Below are 23,032 nucleotides of genomic sequence, written 5' to 3' on the forward strand. Positions count from 1 at the left end.
ATTTCATTGGCCAGGATGTGTTACAGGGACAAAAGCAGTTTCAAAATTGCTGGCTCACGCCTGTTGCCTGCAAATTACTCTCAGTCTAGCAAAGAAAAAGGTTTTACTGTTTTGACTGTTGCCAAAGACACTTAGGATAGTATGTAATTCCCCAATTCTCTCCCCAACTCTGTCCCAATTGGCCCGTATTTTCTATTGCACAATTATAACAAGATAGGGGCTTCCCAGGTGGTGCTAGTGGTAAAAGGATCCACCTGCCAGTGTTGGGAGACATGACAGGCAGGTTGGATCCCTGGGTTGGGAAGATCCCCTCGAGTAGGAAATGGCAACCCACTTCCAGACAAGTATTCTTGTCTGGAAAACTTCATGGACAGAAGAGCCTGGAGAGCTCATGGGATTGCAAAGAGTTGTACACGACTGAACGTGCACACACACATACACACACACAAGAACACAGGTTCTGGGTACTGCACAATGAATATAGGTTTAGTCTGCTTAATGCAATAGGAGTATTTCTACAATACAATGTATCAGGATTTTGCAAGCACCATTTAAAATTATCTGAAGGGTATTTTTTAGGTGACTTTCTGCTTTTCATAAAGCAAAAGTCCTTTTGAAAAGATGACATCATTCCCCACTTCCTGTGTTCTAATTTCAGGTTTTCATGAATTAATTTCAAAAAAGGATGGAAGCTACTATTCTCTTACATTTGTTGAACAGCCTACACACCAACACAAGAGCCAATCGAGCTTTGCTGCTACGGTTTACTAAACAAAGACATGAAAATATGGGCTATAGGCGATAGAACTTACCCATGAGTCAGTTCCAACTAATTAGCCCACAGCTTTTCATATCTAGTTCTGCTTTTCCAGTATTTTCTAAGAGTCTTGATTTCTAGTCAGGAACTGAGAAAGTGGGGTAGATTCTACTTCTGTATGATCCACAGGGGTGCTAGCCAAGATTCCCTGTGTTAACAGTAGTAGGAAAAGTGGCTGAGCCCCAGGATCCTAAACACAAGAACTCATTCTCCTCGGCCTCCATGCTTTCTCCTCTCTCCACCAGAAGATTCTAAAGGGACATAATGAATGAGCAGAGAACAAGGCGAGGCAAAGGCAGACATGACTGTTAATGGGACTCCTGATGCAAACCCTGACATGATGGATCCTGGTGAGCTGGCTTGAACTGTAGGGACTCTTGCCAGAGGAATGGTTCTTAAATCTGGTCACACATCACAATCACCCGGGGAGGTATGGTTTCGTTCTATAGTTTCAAGTCTCATCTCAGACTTATGTCCAGGGGTGGGGCCCTGGACTCTCTACTTTAAAAAGCATGGCGTACCGGCATGTCTTCTCCTGTCCCCAGCATTCTTGGTATTAGGGAACCACGGATTCGAGTTGGAAAGTGTAAGGTCAGTGGTGTGCTGAAGATGGCTTGTACCAGCTTGCCAAAGCCGACTGTTTATAATTTTCAGGCACTTTTGCAAACATTTATCAAAGTTAGATTATATAAGGTTACTACTATTAAATGTGTGTGTGCTCAGTCATATCTAACTCTTTGTGACCCCATGAATGCCATGGGACTTCCCAGGCAAGAATACTGGAGTGAGTTACCATTTCACACACCAGGGGATCTTCCCGACCCACAGAGTGAATCAATGTCTCTTGGGTCTCCTGCATTGGCAGGTGGACTTTTTTTAACACCAAGCCACTAGTAAATTATATCAAAACCATAGCTAATATGTAAAGTTCATTATGTCCTAATCACTTACTACATTTAACTGTTCCCTATGTTCTTGAGGTTTTTACATCTGTCGTCTATACACTGGTGGGAAATGCAGTAAAATGGCACAGAGCCATGCATTTCTTCCCAACTCCACTGTCAGTGACAACACATTGGTAGCTTGAGATTAGAACATTTTATCGCGGAGATCAGCAAATGCTAAAAAACTGGAAATTGATATACTGCTATCTCTAGACTTAAGAAAGTGATGGAAAAACGCAAATAATGCAGATTAAACTTAAAAATATGTCATGCTTGTAGCTGGTACATTGTGAATAGCACAAAATTTGAGGAAATGCTAATAAGTATTTAAAAATTGTCTGATTTTAGAAAACATGTTACTCTCTTTATTGACAAATTCCAAAATATGACATCTTTGTTGTTTTAACTATCACCTTGTGGTTTTTTTTTTTTTTTGGCCATGCCATGCGGCATGTGAGATCACACATACCCGCTGCAGTGGAAGCATGGAGTTTTAACCACTGGACCACAAGGGAAGTCCTTCACCTTACTCTTTCATGTTAAGAAAAACATCAACCAACATTCATGTTGGGAACCACTTATTCATCAACTGCATTCAACGAAAGCATTCGTTGAGAATCACTGAGCTATATAAAATTCACAATAAAGAGTACTGTATGTTGTGTGTGTGAACTGTATACTCTTATTGAATTCTTACTGTATTTATACATGTACTGTATTTGAAGTACAAGCTGGAATCAAGATTGCCAGGAGATATATCAATAACCTCAGATATGCAGATGACACCACCCTTAAGGCAGAAAGCAAAGAGGAACTCAAGAGCCTCTTGATGAAAGTGAAAGAGGAGAGTGAAAAAGCTGGCTTAAAGCTCAACATTCAAAAAATGAAGATCATGGCATCTGGTCCCATCACTTCATGGCAAATAGATGGGGAAACAATGCAAACAGTGACAGACTTCATTTTTGTGAGCTCCAAAATCACTACAGATGGTGACTGCAGCCATGAAATTAAGACACTTGCTCCTTGGAATAAAAGCTATGACCCACCTAGACAGCACATTAAAAAGCAAAGACATTACTTTGCCAACAAAGGTCCACCTAGTCAAAGCTATGGTTTTTCCAGTAGTCATGTATGGATGTGAGAGCTGGACCATAAAGAAAGCTGAGCAATGAAGAACTGATGCTTTTGAACTGTGGTGTTGGAGAAGACTTTTGAGATTCTCTTGGACTGCAAGGAGATCAAACCAGTCAATCCTAAAGGAAATCAGTCCTGAATGTTCATTGGAAGGACTGATGCTGAAACTCCAATACTTTGGCCACCTGATGTGAAAAACTGACTCATTAGAAAAGACCCTTATGCTGGGAAAGCTTGAAGCCAGGAGAAAGGAACAACAGAGAATGAGATGGTTGGATAGCATCACTGACTCGATGGGCATGAATTTGAGCAAGCTCCGGGAGTTGGTGATGGACAGGGAGGCCTGGCATGCTGCATTCCATGCTGCATTTGCAAAGAGTCAGACACGACTGAGCAACTGAACTGAACTGCATTTGTATTTAATGACATTGTATATTCTATTAAATCTGCAAAGTGTTTATATTATCTTTTATGTATCAGTAAAATTTCTAATAGACTCACTTTTGATTATATATGTATATACATATTTTCCAGAGAGCTGGCTGTTCAAACATTTACCAGCGCACTGTGGCCTAAGCCAAGAACAAAAACAGGTTGAACGGCTTCTGCGCCTTCTATCCTATAGGTCCACGCCCATATCTCAGCCCTTCAGTTTACCATTCCCCAGTCAAGAAGTACACAGTGAACTGTACAAGACCATTAATTCAAAAGGAAAAGAGATTTTCCCGAAGATGCAAAGCAAATAACTGAAATCTGCCTAATTCGGCCCTTCCTAAGGAGGCTGTCTTCCAAGTAGGGACAGCTTTAGGCTGACCTGACCACACCTGCCATGTGGAAAAATAAAGGAGAATTCTAACTGATGGCAGGCAGTCTGGACACCATGGCCTAACAAATGTTCTTCCCCTTGAATCCACATTAATGTCTCCTTGGGAGCAGAGGACAGGTGGGTAGAGGTGTCGAAGTAGTAAACCAGGAGTTTGATCTTTTTGTCAAATTTGGAACATATTTGGTACACAAGGGTCAGTGAGCATCTCCACCTTTCACCAAGCAAAGTGTACACAAACATCATGACTTCTTTGTCACTGCTTCATGGGAAATAGATGGGGAAACAGTGGAAACAGTGTCAGACTTTATTTTTCTGGGCTCCAAAATCACTGCAGATGGTGACTGCAGCCATGAAATTAAAAGATGCTTACTCCTTGGAAGGAAAGTTATGACCAACCTCGATAGCACTTGCTATAGCACAGTTCAAAAGCAGAGACATTACTTTGCCAACAAAGGTTCGTCTAGTCAAGGCTATGGTTTTTCCTGTGGTCATGTATGGATGTGAGAGTTGGACTGTGAAGAAAGCTGAGCACAGAAGAATTGATGCTTTTGAACTGTGGTGTTGGAGAAGACTCTTGAGAGTCCCTTGGACTGCAAGGAGATCCAACCAGTCCATTCTGAAGGAGATCAGCCCTGGGATTTCTTTGGAAGGAATGATGCTAAAGCTGAAACTCCAGTACTTTGGCCACCTCATGCAGAGTTGACTCATTGGAAAAGACTCTGATGCTGGGAGGGATTGGGGGCAGGAGGATAAGGGGACGACAGAGGATAAAATGGCTGGATGGCATCACTGACTCGATGGACGTGGGTCTCAGTGAACTCCGGGAGTTGGTGTTGGACAGGGAGGCCTGCTGGCGTGCTGTGATTCATGGGGTCACAAAGAGTTGGACACGACTGAGCGAGTGATCTGATCTGATGGTTTAAACATATCTTTCTAAAGGTGAAATAAAACGCAATTATCAAACCAAGCTGGTGCTAGTGGTAAAGAACCCGCCTGCTAATGCAGGAGATGTAAGAGATGTGGGGCTCCATCCCTGGGTCGGGAAGATCCCCTGGAGTAGGGAGTGGCAAGATCCGGTATTCTTGCTTGGAGAATCCCCATGAACAGAGGATTGTAACTGGAGGGTTACAGTCCATGGGGTCACAAAGAGTTGTACACAACTAAAGCGACTTAGCATGCAGCACTCATGCATCAAAAAGATGTATAGAAATTTTAAAAATTCTGTTGCTTTGTAATCTTATTGTTTTGAAACTTCAGGCCAATGCCAATAGCTAACACTCACCACTAAGGAGTTTCCTTCAGTGCTGGGGCAAACTGCAATAAAATTTATAGCTTTCTTTTAACAAAATGTGTCCCTAATCAAATCAGATTTCTGATTGTCCATGCTGCTTGAGTGTCCTAGTCTATGAATCTATTCAATACACGAGTACTTTTCCATTTGTCACAATCTTATTCCCCCCTCTAATTTGTTAATTTTTCTTTAAATACAAAGAAGCAGAAGTCCACCAAATATCCATTCTTTTTATCTGAGTACCAGGTGGCAGAAACTTCTGCTCAAGAGTCATCCAATTAAAGTGTAATTTTTCAATTATGAAAAAAACACAACTGATGCAGACAAGGGGTCTTCAGGTAAACTGCTTTTGAATGTCTTGCAATACTGAAAATATAAAAAGCACAAAAAGATCTTTCTGACCTCCTAATAAAAGATGAGTCAATGCTACCATCACAAAAATGTTCACATATTTACCCACCATAAAAGGGAAACTGGCCTCAGAACATCTTAGAGAAAACACAATATTATAGGTTAGTCCTGACAAATGGTAATGCTTTTACTTAATCGGTATGTTCTTGAAACCTAGGTACAGAACTGCTCCAACAAGATTCCCCAGGTCCTTAAAATAGGAATGTGTTTGGTAGGTAAAGGTCAGACTGACACAGAGGGATGGCGAGTGGGAGAAACTCAATCAGCCTGACACCCTACAAGATACGAGCCTTGTGTTATATTTTACAAATTAATAACTGCACTGGTGATGGTAAGGATGAAGGGTGGAGAGGCGATACACTTCAAGGAAAAACACATTCAAGATATGCTTGCAAAACAAGCTGGGGAAAATCAAGGAGCTATTTCTATGTACCAAGCTCTGCACAGAAAGAACCTGTACTTTCAACCACAAAGACATTTATTAAGTTAAAAAAATTATTAGACATTTCTTTTTCCATAGCTTGCTATCTCATAGCAAAACTAAAGAACTTTTTTGATCCTCAGCTAATAACTTGCCCTCTAATTAAGAACCCAAGCTGTTTTTCTGGTGGACCCTTAATTATTAATCCATCTACCATCTACCACCACTCATGAATCAGAAGGTTAAAGGAATATATCATTCATTACTGTTAAAATCCAGAGGACAGTAAGATTGCTATGGCTTTAGCTACAGATTTATTTTTGTAATATTCTTATTTCTATAGTCCTGTGGCAGGTGCTACCGAGAAGTCCGTTTTCACTACGCTAACAGGCATTTTCCCAACTCCTAAGTCTTTAATGTGCTAACCTCCAGAATTTATTACTAAATTGATATTTTTTGACAGAGGAATCTCTTATGAGGCTCTAGGACCAAGCTGCCTGTCTCGAATCCGGTCACTGAAGTTACTCAACATGTCTTTAGTGAAATGCTGATAATATGAATATTGACTTTACGAGATTGTGATGAAACTTGAGTTAACAGTATTTACATTTAAAAACTGAGAACAATGACTGAAACGCAATAAGCTAGCTATTACAATAGCTCAGGGTGAGCATATGTATAGTTTGAAGAAAATGGTCTGTATCTTAACGGGAATGAAATTAACTAGGTAATTAGAAAATTATATTGAAGTATATACCTAGAAAATGGGCTTCCCCTGTGGCTCTGCTGGTAAAGAATTTGCCTGCAATGCGGGAGAGCTGGGTTCGATCCCTGAGTTGGGAAGATCCCCTGGAGAAGGGAACGGCTACGCACTCCAGTATTCTGGCCTGGAGAATCCCATGGACTGTATTGTCCATGGAGTCACAAAGAGTCGGACACAACTGAGAGACTTTCAGTGCACTTCACTTCGCCTAGAAAATAAGAGTCCTGTAGAGAATTTCTCAAATGATATTTTTAAAACATTTATTTTTACCAGTTTTTCCATTTTTAAGGCTTTTTAGGAAGCCATTCCTCCTAATACTTTCCAAAGTTGTGATGACTCACGCCGGAAACAAGAAAATACACAAAAGACCTGTAGGCACTGAATACTAAGTTTCCAGTTTTGCCCCATTCACAGGCTCATATACTCTCAGCTGAAAGGAATTAATGACTCCAAGTTTTCTCTAAAAAAATGACTAAAATTGAAAAATTTTTAAAGAGTTTGCTCTCAAGAGCAGCTACATTCATAAATCTTAGCATCCATTTCCATTCCAAAGTTGCACGAAAGTATAGTATAAAGAGAATACTTTGGAACTCTTATTTTGATTAGTATTTAATTAACAGTTGAGATCAAGTATATTCTTGCTCATTCATCAATAATAGATAATAATTTAATTTTGGTGTCAAAATGAAATACCCACAAATAGTATGTTATTTAATAAGTAATGAAACCTAGTTAACTGTGAGAGCTGTGTAACATGGGAAGAGCTACATGGTGCTGGAAGATGAAGACAGTTGGCCTCAACTTTGCTAACATTCATTTTGAATTAATACATTGAAAGAACAAACTAACTTGATATTTAACATTAGAAATACCAAACTGTAAAGCTTGATTTTTACCTGCTCCTATAGTTTTGCTGTCTGCTGGAGAACAACTATTGCAAATGTAAAGTGGAATCTGAATATGGAACTATCCCGGCTGCAATAGCACAACCTGGAAGGTCACACACTGCAGTGTGGGGAGCGTGAGCTTGGGCACTGCAAAGACCTAGGTTCAGATCCCAGCTGCGGCACTTCTGAGCTGTATGCCACTCAAGTAATCCCTGAGTTTGTTTCCCTAGTCTGCCTTGTGATGATGGTCATAAAGTAAAGTAGCATATACCAACCTCATAAAACTGAGAAGATTAAAGAAGATAAATAACCATAAATGTGATTCATTTTCCCTCTTATCTCTTCACTTTATAGATTAAGAGAATACTGAGGCACAGAAATGAGGTTTTTCACCAACAGCACAGTAATTGACAGATAAAATTGAAACGAGGCTTAAAATATTCTTGATTTAAGGATGCAAATGTGGGAAATGATATATTAAAGACCAGTAGCTCCACCGAGAAGGATGGTAATTTATTAAGTGCCACCTTCCCTGGTGTCTCAAACAGTAAAGAATCCGCCTGCAATGCGGGAGACCTGGGTTGGATCCCTGGGTTGGGAAGATCCCCTGGAGAAGGAAATGGCAACTCACTGCAGTATTCTTGCCTGGAGAATCCCCATGGACAGAGGAGCCTGGCGGGCTGCAGTCCATGGGGTCACAGAGAGTCCAACACGACTGAGCGACTAAGCACACACACACACCTTACAGCTAAAATGCCAGTAGAAGTGTAGAACAAGTGTAATTCATGTGATTAAAAATTTAACATATTTATATAATACTTCATGCTTTATAAAGTGCTATGACTAATATAACTTAATCTGACCACAATAGCCTTGTCTTTTAAAGACCCTTTTTTTTTTATTTATAGGAGTAATAATTCCATAAACTAAGAAATCTCAGAAAAAATAAATTACTCTAAGTGTGAATAAAGAAAAATCAGGAATAAGCAATGATTTTGCTAATAGTTTCTCAACTTTTAATAAAAGCCCAAGTTTCTCTTAACTGTATATACCACACACATGTTACATTAGAGATTTAAAAAGTAGCTATTAACACTTTGCTAGGAAGGAAAAGGCTGCTTGGATTGGTTGCAAAAAATATAGGTAAGGAACTTCCCTGGTTGTCCAGTGGCTAAAACTCCAAGCTCCCAGTTCAGGGTTCAAACCCTGGCCAGGGAACTAGATCCCACCTGCCGCAATTGAGAGTTTGTGTGCTGCGACTACAGGTACTGCCTGCTGCCGTGAAGATCGAGGAGCCCACGGCTGCACCTAACACTGACACTGACAAATAAATTAAAAACAAACAAACAAACAAAAAAAAACTGGTAAGTGATAAAATGTCAAAGTAAATGGTATGTGATCAAAGAAGTAAAAGACTGCTACTAATAGAAGCTAATGGTTTTTCAAAATACATCTTTATACCTTACATTTCAATTAAACAGTATCTTCAATATTACAAGTAGCCAAACCACACTTTCCTTAAAACCCAGCAGTCCCCTTCTCTTGAAATCAATACAGATGCTAGAAAACAAATTTTAAAAATCCATCAAAGTATTTTAAATGATTTTAATAGAAGATTGTTGCATTTCCCATTTATAAAGTCAAAATGTCTCCTGATATATAGCATTTGCTGTATGTAACTTATCAGAATCTTAACCATTTGTACACTGGTGATGAGGGCCATGAAAGGTTCTGTTTTGGACTGGGAAACTGCATCATTGTTACTGCATTACCTGATAGCACACACCTACCCCACATATTCATAATGCTGTTATTGTTTAGTCACTAAGTCATGTCCAACTTTGTGACCCCATGGACTACAGCACATCAGGCTTCCCTGTCTCCTAGAGCTTGCTCAAACTCATGTCCATTGAGTCGGTGATGCCATCCAACTATCTCATCCTCTGTCAGCCCCTTCTCCTCTTGCCCTCAATTCTTCCTAGCATCAGGGTCTTTTCCAATAAGTTGGTTCTTGCATCAGGTAGCCAAAGTATTGGAGCTTTAGCATCAGCTCTTAAAATGAATATTCAGGGTTGATTTCCTTTAGGAAATATTCTTAACATCCCACCGCAAATGAACATGTTGAATATTCTTAAGTTTTCCGTTCGTTAAAGCCTCTGACCTGGCAGAGACCCTAATCAATGGATCTTATATATTGTGGCCAAATTAACTTGAAAGTGACTATACACTGTTACTTCCTTTTCCAAAAGTCAACAAGTCAACAAGTTTTCGCGTCACATTTAAAATAATCGTTAATTCTTACCTGCAACACACTTCATTCTTTTATTTCATCACTTCACTTGACCATGATGCAATGTGTAATGAGGATAAATTTTCCTTGAAAACTAAGAATTGTTATTTTTATTTTTCTCCCATACTCTCAGTACAATATATTAACTCACAGCACCACCTATCTTTGAATAAAGGTTAGGAAACTAGTTTTACTATTAGCATAATGCCCAAATATCTAGCCTTTACAATTTAGTGTGAAATTAAGTTCAAAATGCCAAAAGGAAAAAAAAAAAAAAAACCTGAAAGCATAAGTTCCATTTGACATGTACACTCAGACCAGTACATATCAATTTCTTAGCAATGTTTCAAAAGAGTCTGGCCAGCAGCATACTAAAGATTTTAATCTGCCAGAAAATAGTCAGTGAGCAAACTGTGCCTGAAAATGTTAAGTACAAGTTGCAGTCAGGGAGACTGCATTTTGACTTATCAATTCTAATATTCACTGATATTTTCATGACCAAGTGTTAATTGGAATATGTGTTGCCTTTCCTTTAGCAGTCTTCTCAACATTTTGGTCATTTCCCTTATTTAAATTAGAAAGGATAAAAAAAAATAGGTATAAAGTTTCATTTTCACATCCTGTCAGTACTATAAATAAATATAAATTTAAAATGTGGAAGATAGCTTGCTCATATAGCACATAGTTCATTCTCTGTAACCATCCCAATCAAGGACACCATGCTGCTGCTGCTGCTAAGTCGCTTCAGTCGTGTTCGACTCTGTGTGACCCCATAGATGGCAGCCCACCAGGCTCCCCCGTCCCTGGGATTCTCCAGGCAAGAACACTGGAGTGGGTTGTCATTTCCTTCTCCAATGCATAAAAGTGAAAAGTGAAAGTGAAGTCGCTCAGTCGCGTCCAACTCCTTGTGACCCCATGGACTGCAGCCTACCAGGCTCCTCCGTCCATGGGATTTTCCAGGCAAGAGTACTGGAGTGGGGTGCCACTGCCTTCTCTGCAAGGACACCATACCTCTTTCTCAAATCAGTGCTATTTCTCTGACCCTTCCATACACCTAGGCAGTATACATATATTAGGGAAAACACTGTTAGTCAGAATGAACGAGCATCTGTATCAACAGCTGAGAACTCAAGCCATGAGAAGCCAAGTGATTACAGGAAAAGCTTGGCTGTGATGTCCATGAAGAATTAAAATGTCTTGAATTAATGGAGCATCTCTCCTGTGGAAGGCAGGACAGCTCTGAAAGGCAGGCGGGGCCAAGTATCATCACCCACTTCACCTACCAGGAAACAGATGTGACTACAGATCAGTGTAGTGACTACTGATCAGACGTGCCTACAGAAGAGTGTTAGTCCATTGCAAAGCAAAACTCCAGGCCAAGGGTGACTTATGGCTGCTTTGTGCTCTATTCCTCAGATATAAAAATTAGAAGAAAAAAAATTTTTTTCAGTTAAAATAAACTGAAAATAATGTGACTTATGAAAGTTATTTTGAAAATGGCATTTGGTTACAATTTTTAGTATAACTGTTAACATGACAAAAGTTTTGAAGACTATTTTTAAGGAATGGCTGAGTAACTGGATTAAGCATCTTAGCAATTGATACACCGGGGCTCTAATTATTTTAGAAAGCTCTTTTGTTATAGCATAAGTAGTTCATCACGTCATAGCATACAACTTATACCACAAGTAACTGGTAGTCACTGGTAAATTAAATCCATCCAATTCCAGTTATAGTTAATCTGTCAACTGTAGCAGAGTTGTTAAAAGAAGTTCTTCTAACCTTTACAAGTAGTCAAACTTTCGTATTACCAATGGAATAAAAAGGATAGTTCTCACCTGCTTGACAGGTCTTCTCTTCTACTCCTTCTGAAGTTTTACATTCTACATCCATTATTTTCCTAATGTCATATTACAGGTGACCTCGGAACAACATGAGTTTGAACTGTGCACGTCCACTTAACACATGGAATTTTTTCATTAAGTACCTACTATAACCCAATCCCCATTTGGTTGAATTCCCGGATGCAGAATCAGGGATATGAGGATCGACTGTAAACTTAAACACAGATTTTCAACTACATGGGCCACCATTACCTACCTTGAGTTGTTCAAGGGTTAACTGTAATCTTAAATTCCTTCTCTCCTTCTGTAGGATCTCATTGAAGCTGTTCCAGGGAAATTACTAATCTATTTCAAGGTACTAAACTTCTGTGCCCTAATGTTTAAAATACAATAGAAATTTTTATATTTTCTTATAGTTTATTGCACAATATAAACTTGATTAAAATGTATTAACAATACATTGTGTTCAAATCAACACTAAATTAAGATGTTTGGCAGGAAATTGCATGATTTATTTTAATATATTCCAACTCAGTATGAAGGTAAGCGAGCAGTTTATTTCTAAAGTTTTAGATATTTTAACTATAATTCATTATCAAAACAAATATTTTGGTCTCTTTTTTCTTCTTTAATTTTTTTAAAAATTCTTCTTCTTTAAGTTCACAGTGTCATGGAAGTGTAAAATAAGACTGATAAAAACCACTTTAAAACATATGGCTTTATATACATAAAAAATTCAATAATGTTGCCACAACCCCTAATGCAGTGTGATTCTTATTTATTTACTAGTATCCAGAATAAACTTCTGTACATATTAAACTGTTCAAGTATATCTAGAGCAGTGCTTGTAAAAGTGAGGTCCCACTGCTACAATAACGGGTATCTCTTTGAAGACCACTTCTAATTCCAACACAATTAAGGTAGAGTTCTAAAATTTTTTGATTTTACAGTTTATCATACATCCTCGAATATCCTAAAATACTCCACTGAGTCAAACATCTAATTTAATTTACATCTAGTTTAACATCCTTTAGTACAGCACCAGTGGTTAAACTAAAAATGCATCTGACTAACCAAACGTTTTCATTCTTCTATTAGCTACAGTTTATTATCTACTTCCACAACATCAAACCCAAATGAAAAGGAAGACAACTCAGGTCAAACTCTTTCACCTTAAATAAATACACATTTCACCCACTTCATACTTAAATACCTAATTGTTCTCCTATAGTGTATGTTTCTCAGTAACAGCAATACAATTAACTAATCAAAGACCAACTTCTTATCTTTGAGGATCAGGCAAGTCGGAGAGGATTCTCCAGGTTTGCTTTAAAACTTTCCAGAAACCTGGTGGCCAGTTCATCGTCTACCACCCGGCTGTCACTGGACATGGTGACCGTTATGAGCTGACGCTGCTGCAGCTGGGCATTCCCCTCTTCATCCTGAGTGAGCTTCAGCACAGGTCGGAATCTCCCTACCGCCAAAATGCAGGCCTGAGGAGGGTTGATCACGGCAGTAAATTCATCGATGCCAAACATCCCCAAGTTGGAAATACTAGGGGAAAACAAAAAGCTCTGTAGGTGGTATGTCTTTAACCAAAGAACCCTTTCCCTGAGTCATACATTTTTACTTTACTGAAAAACTGTGCCTAGTTACTCAAAGACCAAAGACAAAGAATACCATTTACTATAGAATCAAAAAGAAACCAAGTAACAACACACAAATATTGTATCTAATATAAACATATATTCAGCATTGAACTGTAAACCCCAGGCAGAGAAATATGGCAAGAAAAAGAAACAGAAAAAAAAAAAAGAACTAGAAGAGTATAAGGGTTAGAAAAAAGAAATAAAACTTTGTTTGAACATGAACTGACTGTGTACAAAGAAAATTTAAGCATCTACAGATAAACAAGTAACATAAGTGAATTTAGCTAAACCATTAGATAAGTCAATGTAAAAATGTGTATCTATATACAAGTTGCTTTCATTAGAAAAAATTAAAATAATACCATTTATAATAGTATAAAAAAATCTAAATCTAATAAAACTTATTATCTGATCCCTAAACAAAAAATTACAAAATACAGCTGAAAGAAATCAGAGAACTAAGTAAACACTGGTTTATACCATGTTCATTCACTAGAAGACTCAATGCTATAAGGATGTCAATTCTCCTTAACCTTAAATCAATCAAACAATTCAATGTAATCCCAACAAAAATCCCAGCAAGATCACTGCATGTGTGTATGAAAAAGACAAGCTGATTTAAAATTTTATTTGGAAATACAAAGCCAGGAAAGACAAGCTTGATGGTGAACAAAACTGGAAGACTTTCACTGTCACAGATCGAAAATTACAGTTAGCTTGTATTAAGCAAGCAAAGGACAAACAGACCAACTGAAAAGGAGAGAGAAATCAGAAAAGAACCAAACATGGTTACCTTCTCAATGCTACAGAGTAGTAATGGTTTCAATAACTGACATTTTGTCAATTAATTATCCACAAGGGCAAAAAAAGAGAACTTTGACCTTTACCTCCATATCACAGACAAAATCTGATTTCAGATAGATAGTAATCTAAATGCGAGAAATTATAAAGCTCACATAGAAGAATAAAACTTCATGACTCTGGGATAGACAATAATTCCTAGCAGGGAAAAAAAAAAAAAAAAAAAAAAAGAGTACTAACAACAAAGAAAAATACTGATAAACAGGATTTTATTAACTCAGAACTTGTGTTCATTAAAAAACTCCATCAGGAAAGTTTCAAAGGCAAGGTACAAAGTGGGAAAAGTATTTGAAATAATATATATCCTAAAAAGTCTGTGTATCGGGAAAAAGAAACTCCTATAAAACATTTTAAAAAACAGACACAAACTTTAGCAGGCGTTTTACCTGATAAGTAACCAGATACCCAAATGGCTGACAGATAAATGAAGACAGTATTCAACATCATTAATTTTCATTTCCCTTGGGCTTCCCAGGTGGTATCAGTGGTAAAGAACTTGCCTGCCAAAGCAGATGTATGAGACACAGGTTTGATCCCTGGGTCGAGAAGATTCCCTGGAGGAGGGCATGGCAACCCACTCCAGTATTCTTGCCTGGAGAATGCCTTGGACAGAGGAGCCTGGTGAGCTACAACCCCAAGACTCACTAAAACCTAATAATACCAAGAGTTAACAAGACTATGAAGCAACAGAAATTCTCATACACTGTTGATGGAAGCAAAAAATGGTAGAACCATTTTGAAAAGCTATCTGGCAGAATCTATTAAAGATATAAACCCAGCAATTCTACTTTCAGGTTTATACAAAAAAAATACATACATATAGTCACCATAAGGCACTGACAAGAATGTTCATGGCATCAGCATTTGTAAGAGCACTAATTGTAAACAACACAAATGCCCACCAATAGTGAAATGGACACTAGCATATTTATACAGAATACTACAAAATGCTACAGTGCAATAATAAATGACTTTCACACAACATAGTTCATCTCACAGACATTAATGCTGAATGACAGAAGTCAGACACTGAAGAATATGTATTTATATAAAGATCAAAGTTGGCAAAACAAAAACGTTGGTAATAACTTTCAGAATTGTGGTTACCCTCTAGGGGGTCAGAATTAGGAGGGATAAAGGGAGGCTTATGACATGGAGGTAATGTTCATAATCTTGCTTTGGTCGGTTATACAGATTTCTTCACTTTGTAAAACATTCCAGCTACATTCAGTATACTTTACTGTATGTAAGTTACACTTAAACAAGAATAGAGCTGATGATAACTCAAGAGTCAGTGTTAATATTTTACCCCAAGGGACCTAACCCCAAGGAACCTTAAAATAAATCACAAGTAGAAAAAAAATAGTTGAGATTTATAAACCTACTTACTATATGTCAGAACCCGAATGTCATTCTATGAACATCTGAATGGGCTAACCAGCTAACCCTAATGGCTTTCTACTAGCTTTGATACGAAAGCCTAACTAGTCTGAAGAACATTTGCACACATTCTCTTGCCTAAAGTAAGATATTTAGCTTAAATTTTAAAACAAAGTTTCAGAAAATAAAACAGGTTGACAAGTACATTATAAATCTTATGTCTGTTTCATGCTACCAATAATTAAGAGTTTAAATTTTACCTAAAAGATCCTCCTTGATATTCTTCAGGTAACAATTTTCCATCTCTGGCTTTCTTTGATAGAGCCTGAGAAAAATATAAACAGAGCGTGATAACCAACATTACATTATATAGCTGATTTTGTCACTTTAAATATTTTTATAGGGTACACTCTCATCTTTGATAGGCCTTGACTTTATAAGAGAGTATACATACATATGCATGTACATATACATTTTAAAATTATATATATAATTTTCTCTAACACACTTAAAAATGAGTAAGTTAGAACACAGTTAATCCAAGAAGCTATAAATCTGTGAATCAAAACTCTAGAAAAACCATTTCCCTTTAAAAACTGTTCAAATATTGGAATTATCTTATATACTATGCAGAATGTTTCAGTGTTTTTTATATATACAATGCAATTTTCTGCTTTGCCTATAAACTTTTTTTCTTGCAAGACAAAGTATGAGAAGAGCCCTTTTTGTTAATCAAGTACCTTTTAAATAAATTATTCAATGGCAACAATCTCACAACCAGCACATCAATTTTCATCTTTCAGCATTTGCTTCTCTTACCCATAACAGACTAATTTCAAATAGTTGTTAAAAAAAACAAAATTTTATATTTACTTCACAATATTATAAGCAGCTTCAGTGTAGTCACTCTTTATAACTGATTTTTTTAATGTCTGTTTAACATTCTAAAGATTGCATCTGCCACAATTCAGTCATTTTCCTAGTGGTGTACTTTGGTTAATTTGTTTCTTTTGAATTATTTCACATGATTTCTCAGAAGTGGAATTACAAAGCCCTAGAAAATGGACTTTTTGTTGTTGTTTTTGATCCTATAGCTAAAGCATTTCCTGAATGAGCTAGTCTACGCTGCTACAAGGGATGTAAAAATGTAGTCATTTCATATCACCCTAAAGCTGACGTCTAAAAACTTACAGAGGGAAAGACAGATAATAGTCTGAAAGCGAAAAGCAGTTGAATTTTTCTCTACTTGTACTTGCAATTAACCATACTTCTCTTAATTTTTATTTTTCAATGCTTCAAAAGCAAGGGAACAGAGATTGAATCATTACATATGAATAATAAAGAATTATTTTAGAGAGTAGGGATAAATGAAGCTATTGTCATTGGGTAGATGATACAAATCTAAGACTTATTCAATATGATGTGTTATATAGATAATAAAGATACATTTACAATTACCACTGGTAGCTATTTAATTTTAAATCATAGATGATTCAATTTTTGAAAAATAAAACATTCTTTAAAAATCTAAAAATGATCTCAACACATCATTGTGATTTACTGCCAAATGCATCAATTACAGATTTATATTATTAGTATACAGTTACTTAAAAAACTATATAGATCTGGAATGAAAAATTAAGAGATGAATTTAGACTTGTACTTGGAATATCACGCATAGAACAATCAACAAATGCATTTTTTTCCTGCCTTAAGCAATATAACTTCACATGATCTGAACAACAAGCACATATCATATGAACTTTAAAAGCTTTTCTCTAAAGGCAGATGATCACAACACATCCTGCTAAGTTACCAGGCTAAAAGAAATAAAAAACATTTATTATTAAAAAAAAAAAACCAACAGACTGCAAGCATACATAATATACTTTTTAAAAATCTCTATAAATCCAAAACATATCAGTAGGATATTCACGTCAATGAACTCAAGAGAGCATAGAGTAAGGATAGATTTTGATGAGTATCACTGCTTCTAAAAGTAACTAATCCTCATTGGTATTTCCTGGTAATGTGAACTTAAAAATCAAAGCACGTGTTCCTTGAACCATCCAGTTGACAGGACGTAATACAAGCTAACTAGCAACTATTTCTAAAATTACCTCGTGCGCGCATGCTAATTTGCTTCAGTCATGTCCGATTCTTTGTGACCCTATGGATCGTAGACCACCAGGCTCCTCTGTCCATGCGGATTCTCCTGGCAAGCATACTGGAATGGGTTGCCATGCCCTCCTTCAGGGGATCTTCCCAACTCAGGGATTGAGCCCGTGTCTCCTGCATTGCAGGTGGATTCTTTACTGCTAAGCCACCAGGGAAGCCCAAAATATATCACATGCCTTACTAATTCATTCAAAAAATTTACTGGCTATTAATGAGGTAAACTTTGCTTCAGTCTCTTAAAACCTACTGTAATTAATGAAGAATAGCATGGAATTTAAAGCTTGTTACTGTATTACTTTATTTAGGAAATATAAACCTGAACTTTGCTGAGGCACGCCTTTAGTCCCACACACTGACAACCTTGTGATTCTTAAGCGTCAAGAAGTACTCAGAGCAGGCGTTCTTAACTTGGAGTCCATGGATAGATAGTCACAGTCTAACAAATTCCTTGAAAAACTACTTCCAACAGAATAGTTTTTATTGAAACCTTTCTTTTAAATAAATTCAACTATTTGAATATAGTTTAATTAAATAAATTCAACTAGTTGAATATATAAATTCAACTATTCAACTGAGCAACTATTATCTTCTAAGCACCATCCAGAATTAGATATATGGCAATGAACAAGACAGTCAACATCAGAGTGTCAGAAACATAGAGGGGTCGACAAATAAATAAACAAGGTAAATTCAAAGATTTATAAACCATACGAAGACAATAAACAGGGTAATTGTTTATTCAGGAACTACTTTAGCTATGGAAGCCACAGAAGGCCTAAGAAAGTGGCATTTGAACTGAGAAATGCCTGGGTTTAAACAAACAACTTCTAGTGCTTTCTAGATGCAACACTGTGGCAAATTTCTTAAAAGTGCTAAATCTCAGTTTCTTCAATTTGAAGTTAAGGTTCCAACTATGATATAAAGCTATTAAGATTGAGTGAAGCGCTTAGCCTACTGCCTGGTACATTATAAGATAAGATAAGGAAGCGAAAGTCGCTCAGTTGTGTCCAACTCTTAGAGACCCCACAGACTATACAGTCCATGGAATTCTCCAGGCCAGAATACTGGAGTGGGTAGCCTATCCCTTCTCCAGGGGATATTCCCAACCCAGGTATCAAACCAGGGTCTCCTGCACTGCAGGCGTATTCTTTACCAACGGAGCTATGAGAGAAGCCCTGCTGCTGCTGCTGCTATGTCGCTTCAGTCGTGTCCGACTCTGTACGACCCCATAGACGGCAGCCCTGCTGCTGCTGCTGCTATGTCGCTTCAGTCCTGTCCGACTCTGTGCGACCCCATAGACGGCAGCCCTAGTGGAATGTTAATCACCAATCTTGAAGCGCGAGAGAGGCAGGCAGAATGGGAAGCTCAGACAAGTAGCCAGAGCGAACAGACCCAGGAGCTGCTGGGAGTTACAGGAAATGCTCAAGGACCACCAGAGGCCCTGGGACATTACCAAGGGCTGGGAGGGCCCTTCCCACTGCTGGCAGGCGGGTGACACTGCTTCCTCACCACCTCAACTTAGGTTCTTTTAGGATAAGGAACAGCGAATGCTGACATAGCTGCCTTAAGAATCATATTATAGGACTAAAATGGATAAACTGGTTAGAATCAAAGAAATCTCCCTGTAACAGTTAATTTTTACCTCTATAGTTAAAGGAAATTCTAGCGCTACTGTTTAATCTAATCTCATATGAATGTCATAAAAACACTAAAATTACATGCATTTTTCACTGCTGCTGAAAACTGTTCATGAAAAAAAGGTGTGCAGCATCTGAGTAATCCAACCTTTATTACTTTAACTTTTGAATACCACCCTTCAATTTTAAAAAAAGCTCCTTTTTTATATATAAAAACACTCTGCAAACCTTTCCAAAGAGGAGGGAAGAAAGATCTACGTACGCAAATTCCACTAAGGTCACTTTAATTATATTTAACTCTAAGATCCAAGACTATGCATTTTAAATTAAATTACCTTCCATTCACTGGAGCTTCACTGGTAGCTCAACTGGTCAAGAATCCACCTGCAATGCAGGAGACCCTCGTTCAAGTCCTGGGTTGGGACGATCTTCTAGAGACGGGATAGGCTACCCACTCCAGTATTCTTGGGCTTCCCTGGTGGCTCAGCTGGTAAAGAATCTGTCTGCAGTGCAGGAGACCTGGGTTCCATCCCTGGGTTGGGAAGATCCCCTGGATAAGGGAAAGGCTACCCACTCTGGCCTGTATTCTGGCCTGGAGAATTCCATGGACTGTATAGTCCATGGGGTTGCAAAGAGTTGGACATGACTGAGCAACTTACACTTTCCATTCATTTATTTATCTGGGGTAAGTAGGTCTACATATTTATACAGCTCCATAAAGAAGTCTTATATTCTACTTTTTAATCCCCCTTATAACTTGTTTTACACACACACAGAGACACACACACACACATATATATATATGTATCTCAGGTCATTGATAAATGGAAAAAGAATCACTTATCTAAATGAATCTGAAATTTTCAAAGGTAACACTTCAAAACCTGGGATACTTCTGCCAAAAATTACCCTTGGATATTAATCGAGGCTGTCAAAGCTGACCTATTGTGTATGTTCCTTGCCTATTCAATGCAGTAATTTTGGTGAGAGCTGATTCTTCCATATTAGAGCCCAGGGTAAAAAACAAAAATTTTGCTTCTGGAATACTAAGGACTTTCAGTGGTCTCAACCCTAGAGAAGAAATGAATAAACTTTTAACAATAAAGTCCTGTGAAAAGTGAGCACTTTAATAAAAATATAGTTTCAGCTTTAACTTTAAAATCTGTCTAAAATATTATATTTAGGGTCAAATTATGGACTTTGGGAAATAAAGGAGTCATCTGTAGCTTGAATGCAGCTAGCCCTAAATATGCATGTTATTTCTGAAAGTTTGAATGCAAAATAATCTTAGAATGGGTTGTATCTGGATCAAAACGTAAAACTATGTATACATAATTGATAATCATTTCAAAATACCAAAAATCTCTCTCTTTCTCTCTCTCTCTCTCTCTCTCTCACACACACACACACACACACACACATCTATCTCACAGTGTGACTGGATCATGTCAAGTCTCCACACACACATCTATCTCACAGTGTGACCAGATCATGTCAACTCTTTCCCAGAAAGTAAATTTCAACATTTTGCAAGTATAGTATTGCTTAAGACCTACCTTAACAGAGTCAGCAATCTCCTGCAGACCCTTAGCAGCAGCATCTTTTATGACTGGTGTAATTAGACCTCTATCTGTTGCCACAGCCACTGAAATGTCAATAGAGGGCAGTTGCTTTGCACCCTCTCCGTCCCAGCTTGCATTAACATTAGGCATTTGCTAGAAAGCACAAGTAGAAAAAAACATGTTATTAGAGAAGGAGCTTTAGACTAAGGTTATTAGAGAAAAATAATTAATGTCATGCATTTTTGAAAGTGAATATAGCTAGAATAAAGGAAAGAAAAATTTGATTTGAAAAAAGTGGTTTGTACCTCTATATTAAATAACTTTTATGTTTGGGAAGAATAAACACACTATCTTTTTTGAAGCAAGCTTAAGGAAATTCTGATGATACATACATGTTTTGATCTCTTTATATCATGGTTAAGAAAAAGGCTTTTTTTCTTAAATCTAATTGCTAGGGAATATTTAATGTTTGTGAGCCTTCTTGCCTCATATGATGACTGACATGACTTTGAGGAGAAGAGAAGAGAAGAGGGTAGAGGGGTATTGACATTCAACCACATTATTCCTGTGGCATAAGGGAACCTGACTTCTTAGTGTAGCCCCTGGGAGATATTAGCAGACCCTTAATAAATGACTTCCCTATTTAAGAGAGATTTCCTAGGCTTCATTAACATACGCTATATACTATATATGGGGCTTCGCTGGTGGCTCAGTGGTAAAGAATCTGCTTGCTAATGCAGGAGACATGGGTTTGATCCCTGGGTTGGGAAGATCCCCTGGAGAAGGAAATGGTAATGTGGCAACCCACTCCAGAATTCTTGCCTGGGAAATCCCATGGACAGAGGAGTCTGGCAGGCTACAGTCCATTGGGTCGCAAAGAGCCAGACATGACTTAGCAACTAAAACAGCAACATATACTACATATGAGCATGTACATATTTAATATACATACAACTACACTGAGGATGAAAAAAATGGAAGAAATTACCAAATGCCTGGAAACAGTGTGTATTGATAATGTTGTCAACTATCACAAGAGAAAATGATGCTGAAAAATGGAAATCAACAACTAATTTCTTTTCAAAAAATTCATTGCTTTCTGCCAAGTTAGATCCAGGCCTCCTAGCATGTCATTTAAGCACAGCAATCCACAATTTGATTCCACCCAATCTCTCTAATTTTACTCCTGACCACTCTCTTAAGATGAATTTTCACTTAGGTTTCTCACAGTTATGCTACACTGATTTCCATTTCATCACTGTTCAACTACTCATTTCACTTCTCCATCTTTCAAGGCTCAACTCTTTTATTCAATGATGCCACTATGTCCAAATAATAAAGCCCCAACCTCCAGAGGATTTTAAATTCTTCATAGATAATAATGAAATGAAAGAAGAAAATAAATCAAAACAAATCCTCACAAATGAAGAATGTCTGGCCCAAAAAATTAGAGACTACTTTAGAAGCCAAAATTATCTGGGCTTTACTACTTACTTTAAGTGTAACAGCTGCTGCCTTGATGATAAAATCGTTTACTGATACTTTAATGTCTTCTGAAAGAAAAATAAGCATATGATGGTTAATATTCAAAATAAAATTTTAAAATGAACAATTATGATTTCAAATTTAAACTATGAACTGTACTGAAAACAATGGTAAAAAAAATATACAGGTTTTTGTTTTCTTAGTCATAAGATTTCCTTGAGTAGAAAAATTTGCGTTATATGAGGTCTTGGATAAATAATATTAACCGTGAATGTAAATGTTTACTCCTAGTCCTGATTACAATTTTTTTAAATTGCTCAGATATCATACACAAGTACTTGAAAGATACATGACAACCATAATCAGAAAAAAAAAAGAATCAAGTCCTGTGTCTCTAAAAAGACAAATGGTCTGTCCACAGCATGTATAGTCAGGAAGTTTACAAGACGATTCATTTTCTTCCAAATCCTTTTCAAGTCCATATCCTGTGTACTCTTTATAATACACTGATTATATTAGAACAATCACCTTAAAAAAACAAGCATATATATACATACTCATATACACACACACAAACACACGTGGGCGGGGGGGGGGGGGGGGGCAGGATTTTCAGAAATTTCTTTTTACTAACAAGGCATGCAATGAAAAA

At 37.4% G+C, this 23,032-nt stretch overlaps 1 protein-coding gene across 2 annotated transcripts in view; it reads right to left on the reverse strand.

Moving 5' to 3' along the window:
* Positions 1–12,118: 12,118 nt before the first annotated feature.
* Positions 12,119–23,032, reverse strand: part of PDHX (pyruvate dehydrogenase complex component X) — a 73,059-nt gene continuing 62,145 nt past the window's right edge. For both annotated transcript variants that reach the window (XM_044929268.1, XM_006062371.3), the window contains exons 8-11: positions 22,390–22,448; positions 20,890–21,048; positions 15,779–15,843; positions 12,119–13,182 (exon numbers count right to left, since the gene is read on the reverse strand). In XM_044929268.1, the coding sequence (XP_044785203.1) occupies positions 12,924–13,182; positions 15,779–15,843; positions 20,890–21,048; positions 22,390–22,448 (542 nt within the window). In that variant the 3' untranslated portion in view covers positions 12,119–12,923. The remainder of the gene's footprint in view (positions 13,183–15,778; positions 15,844–20,889; positions 21,049–22,389; positions 22,449–23,032) is intronic.

This window comes from Bubalus bubalis, chromosome 16, assembly GCF_019923935.1.
Source record: "Bubalus bubalis isolate 160015118507 breed Murrah chromosome 16, NDDB_SH_1, whole genome shotgun sequence".
NCBI classification, from domain to species: domain Eukaryota; kingdom Metazoa; phylum Chordata; class Mammalia; order Artiodactyla; family Bovidae; genus Bubalus; species Bubalus bubalis.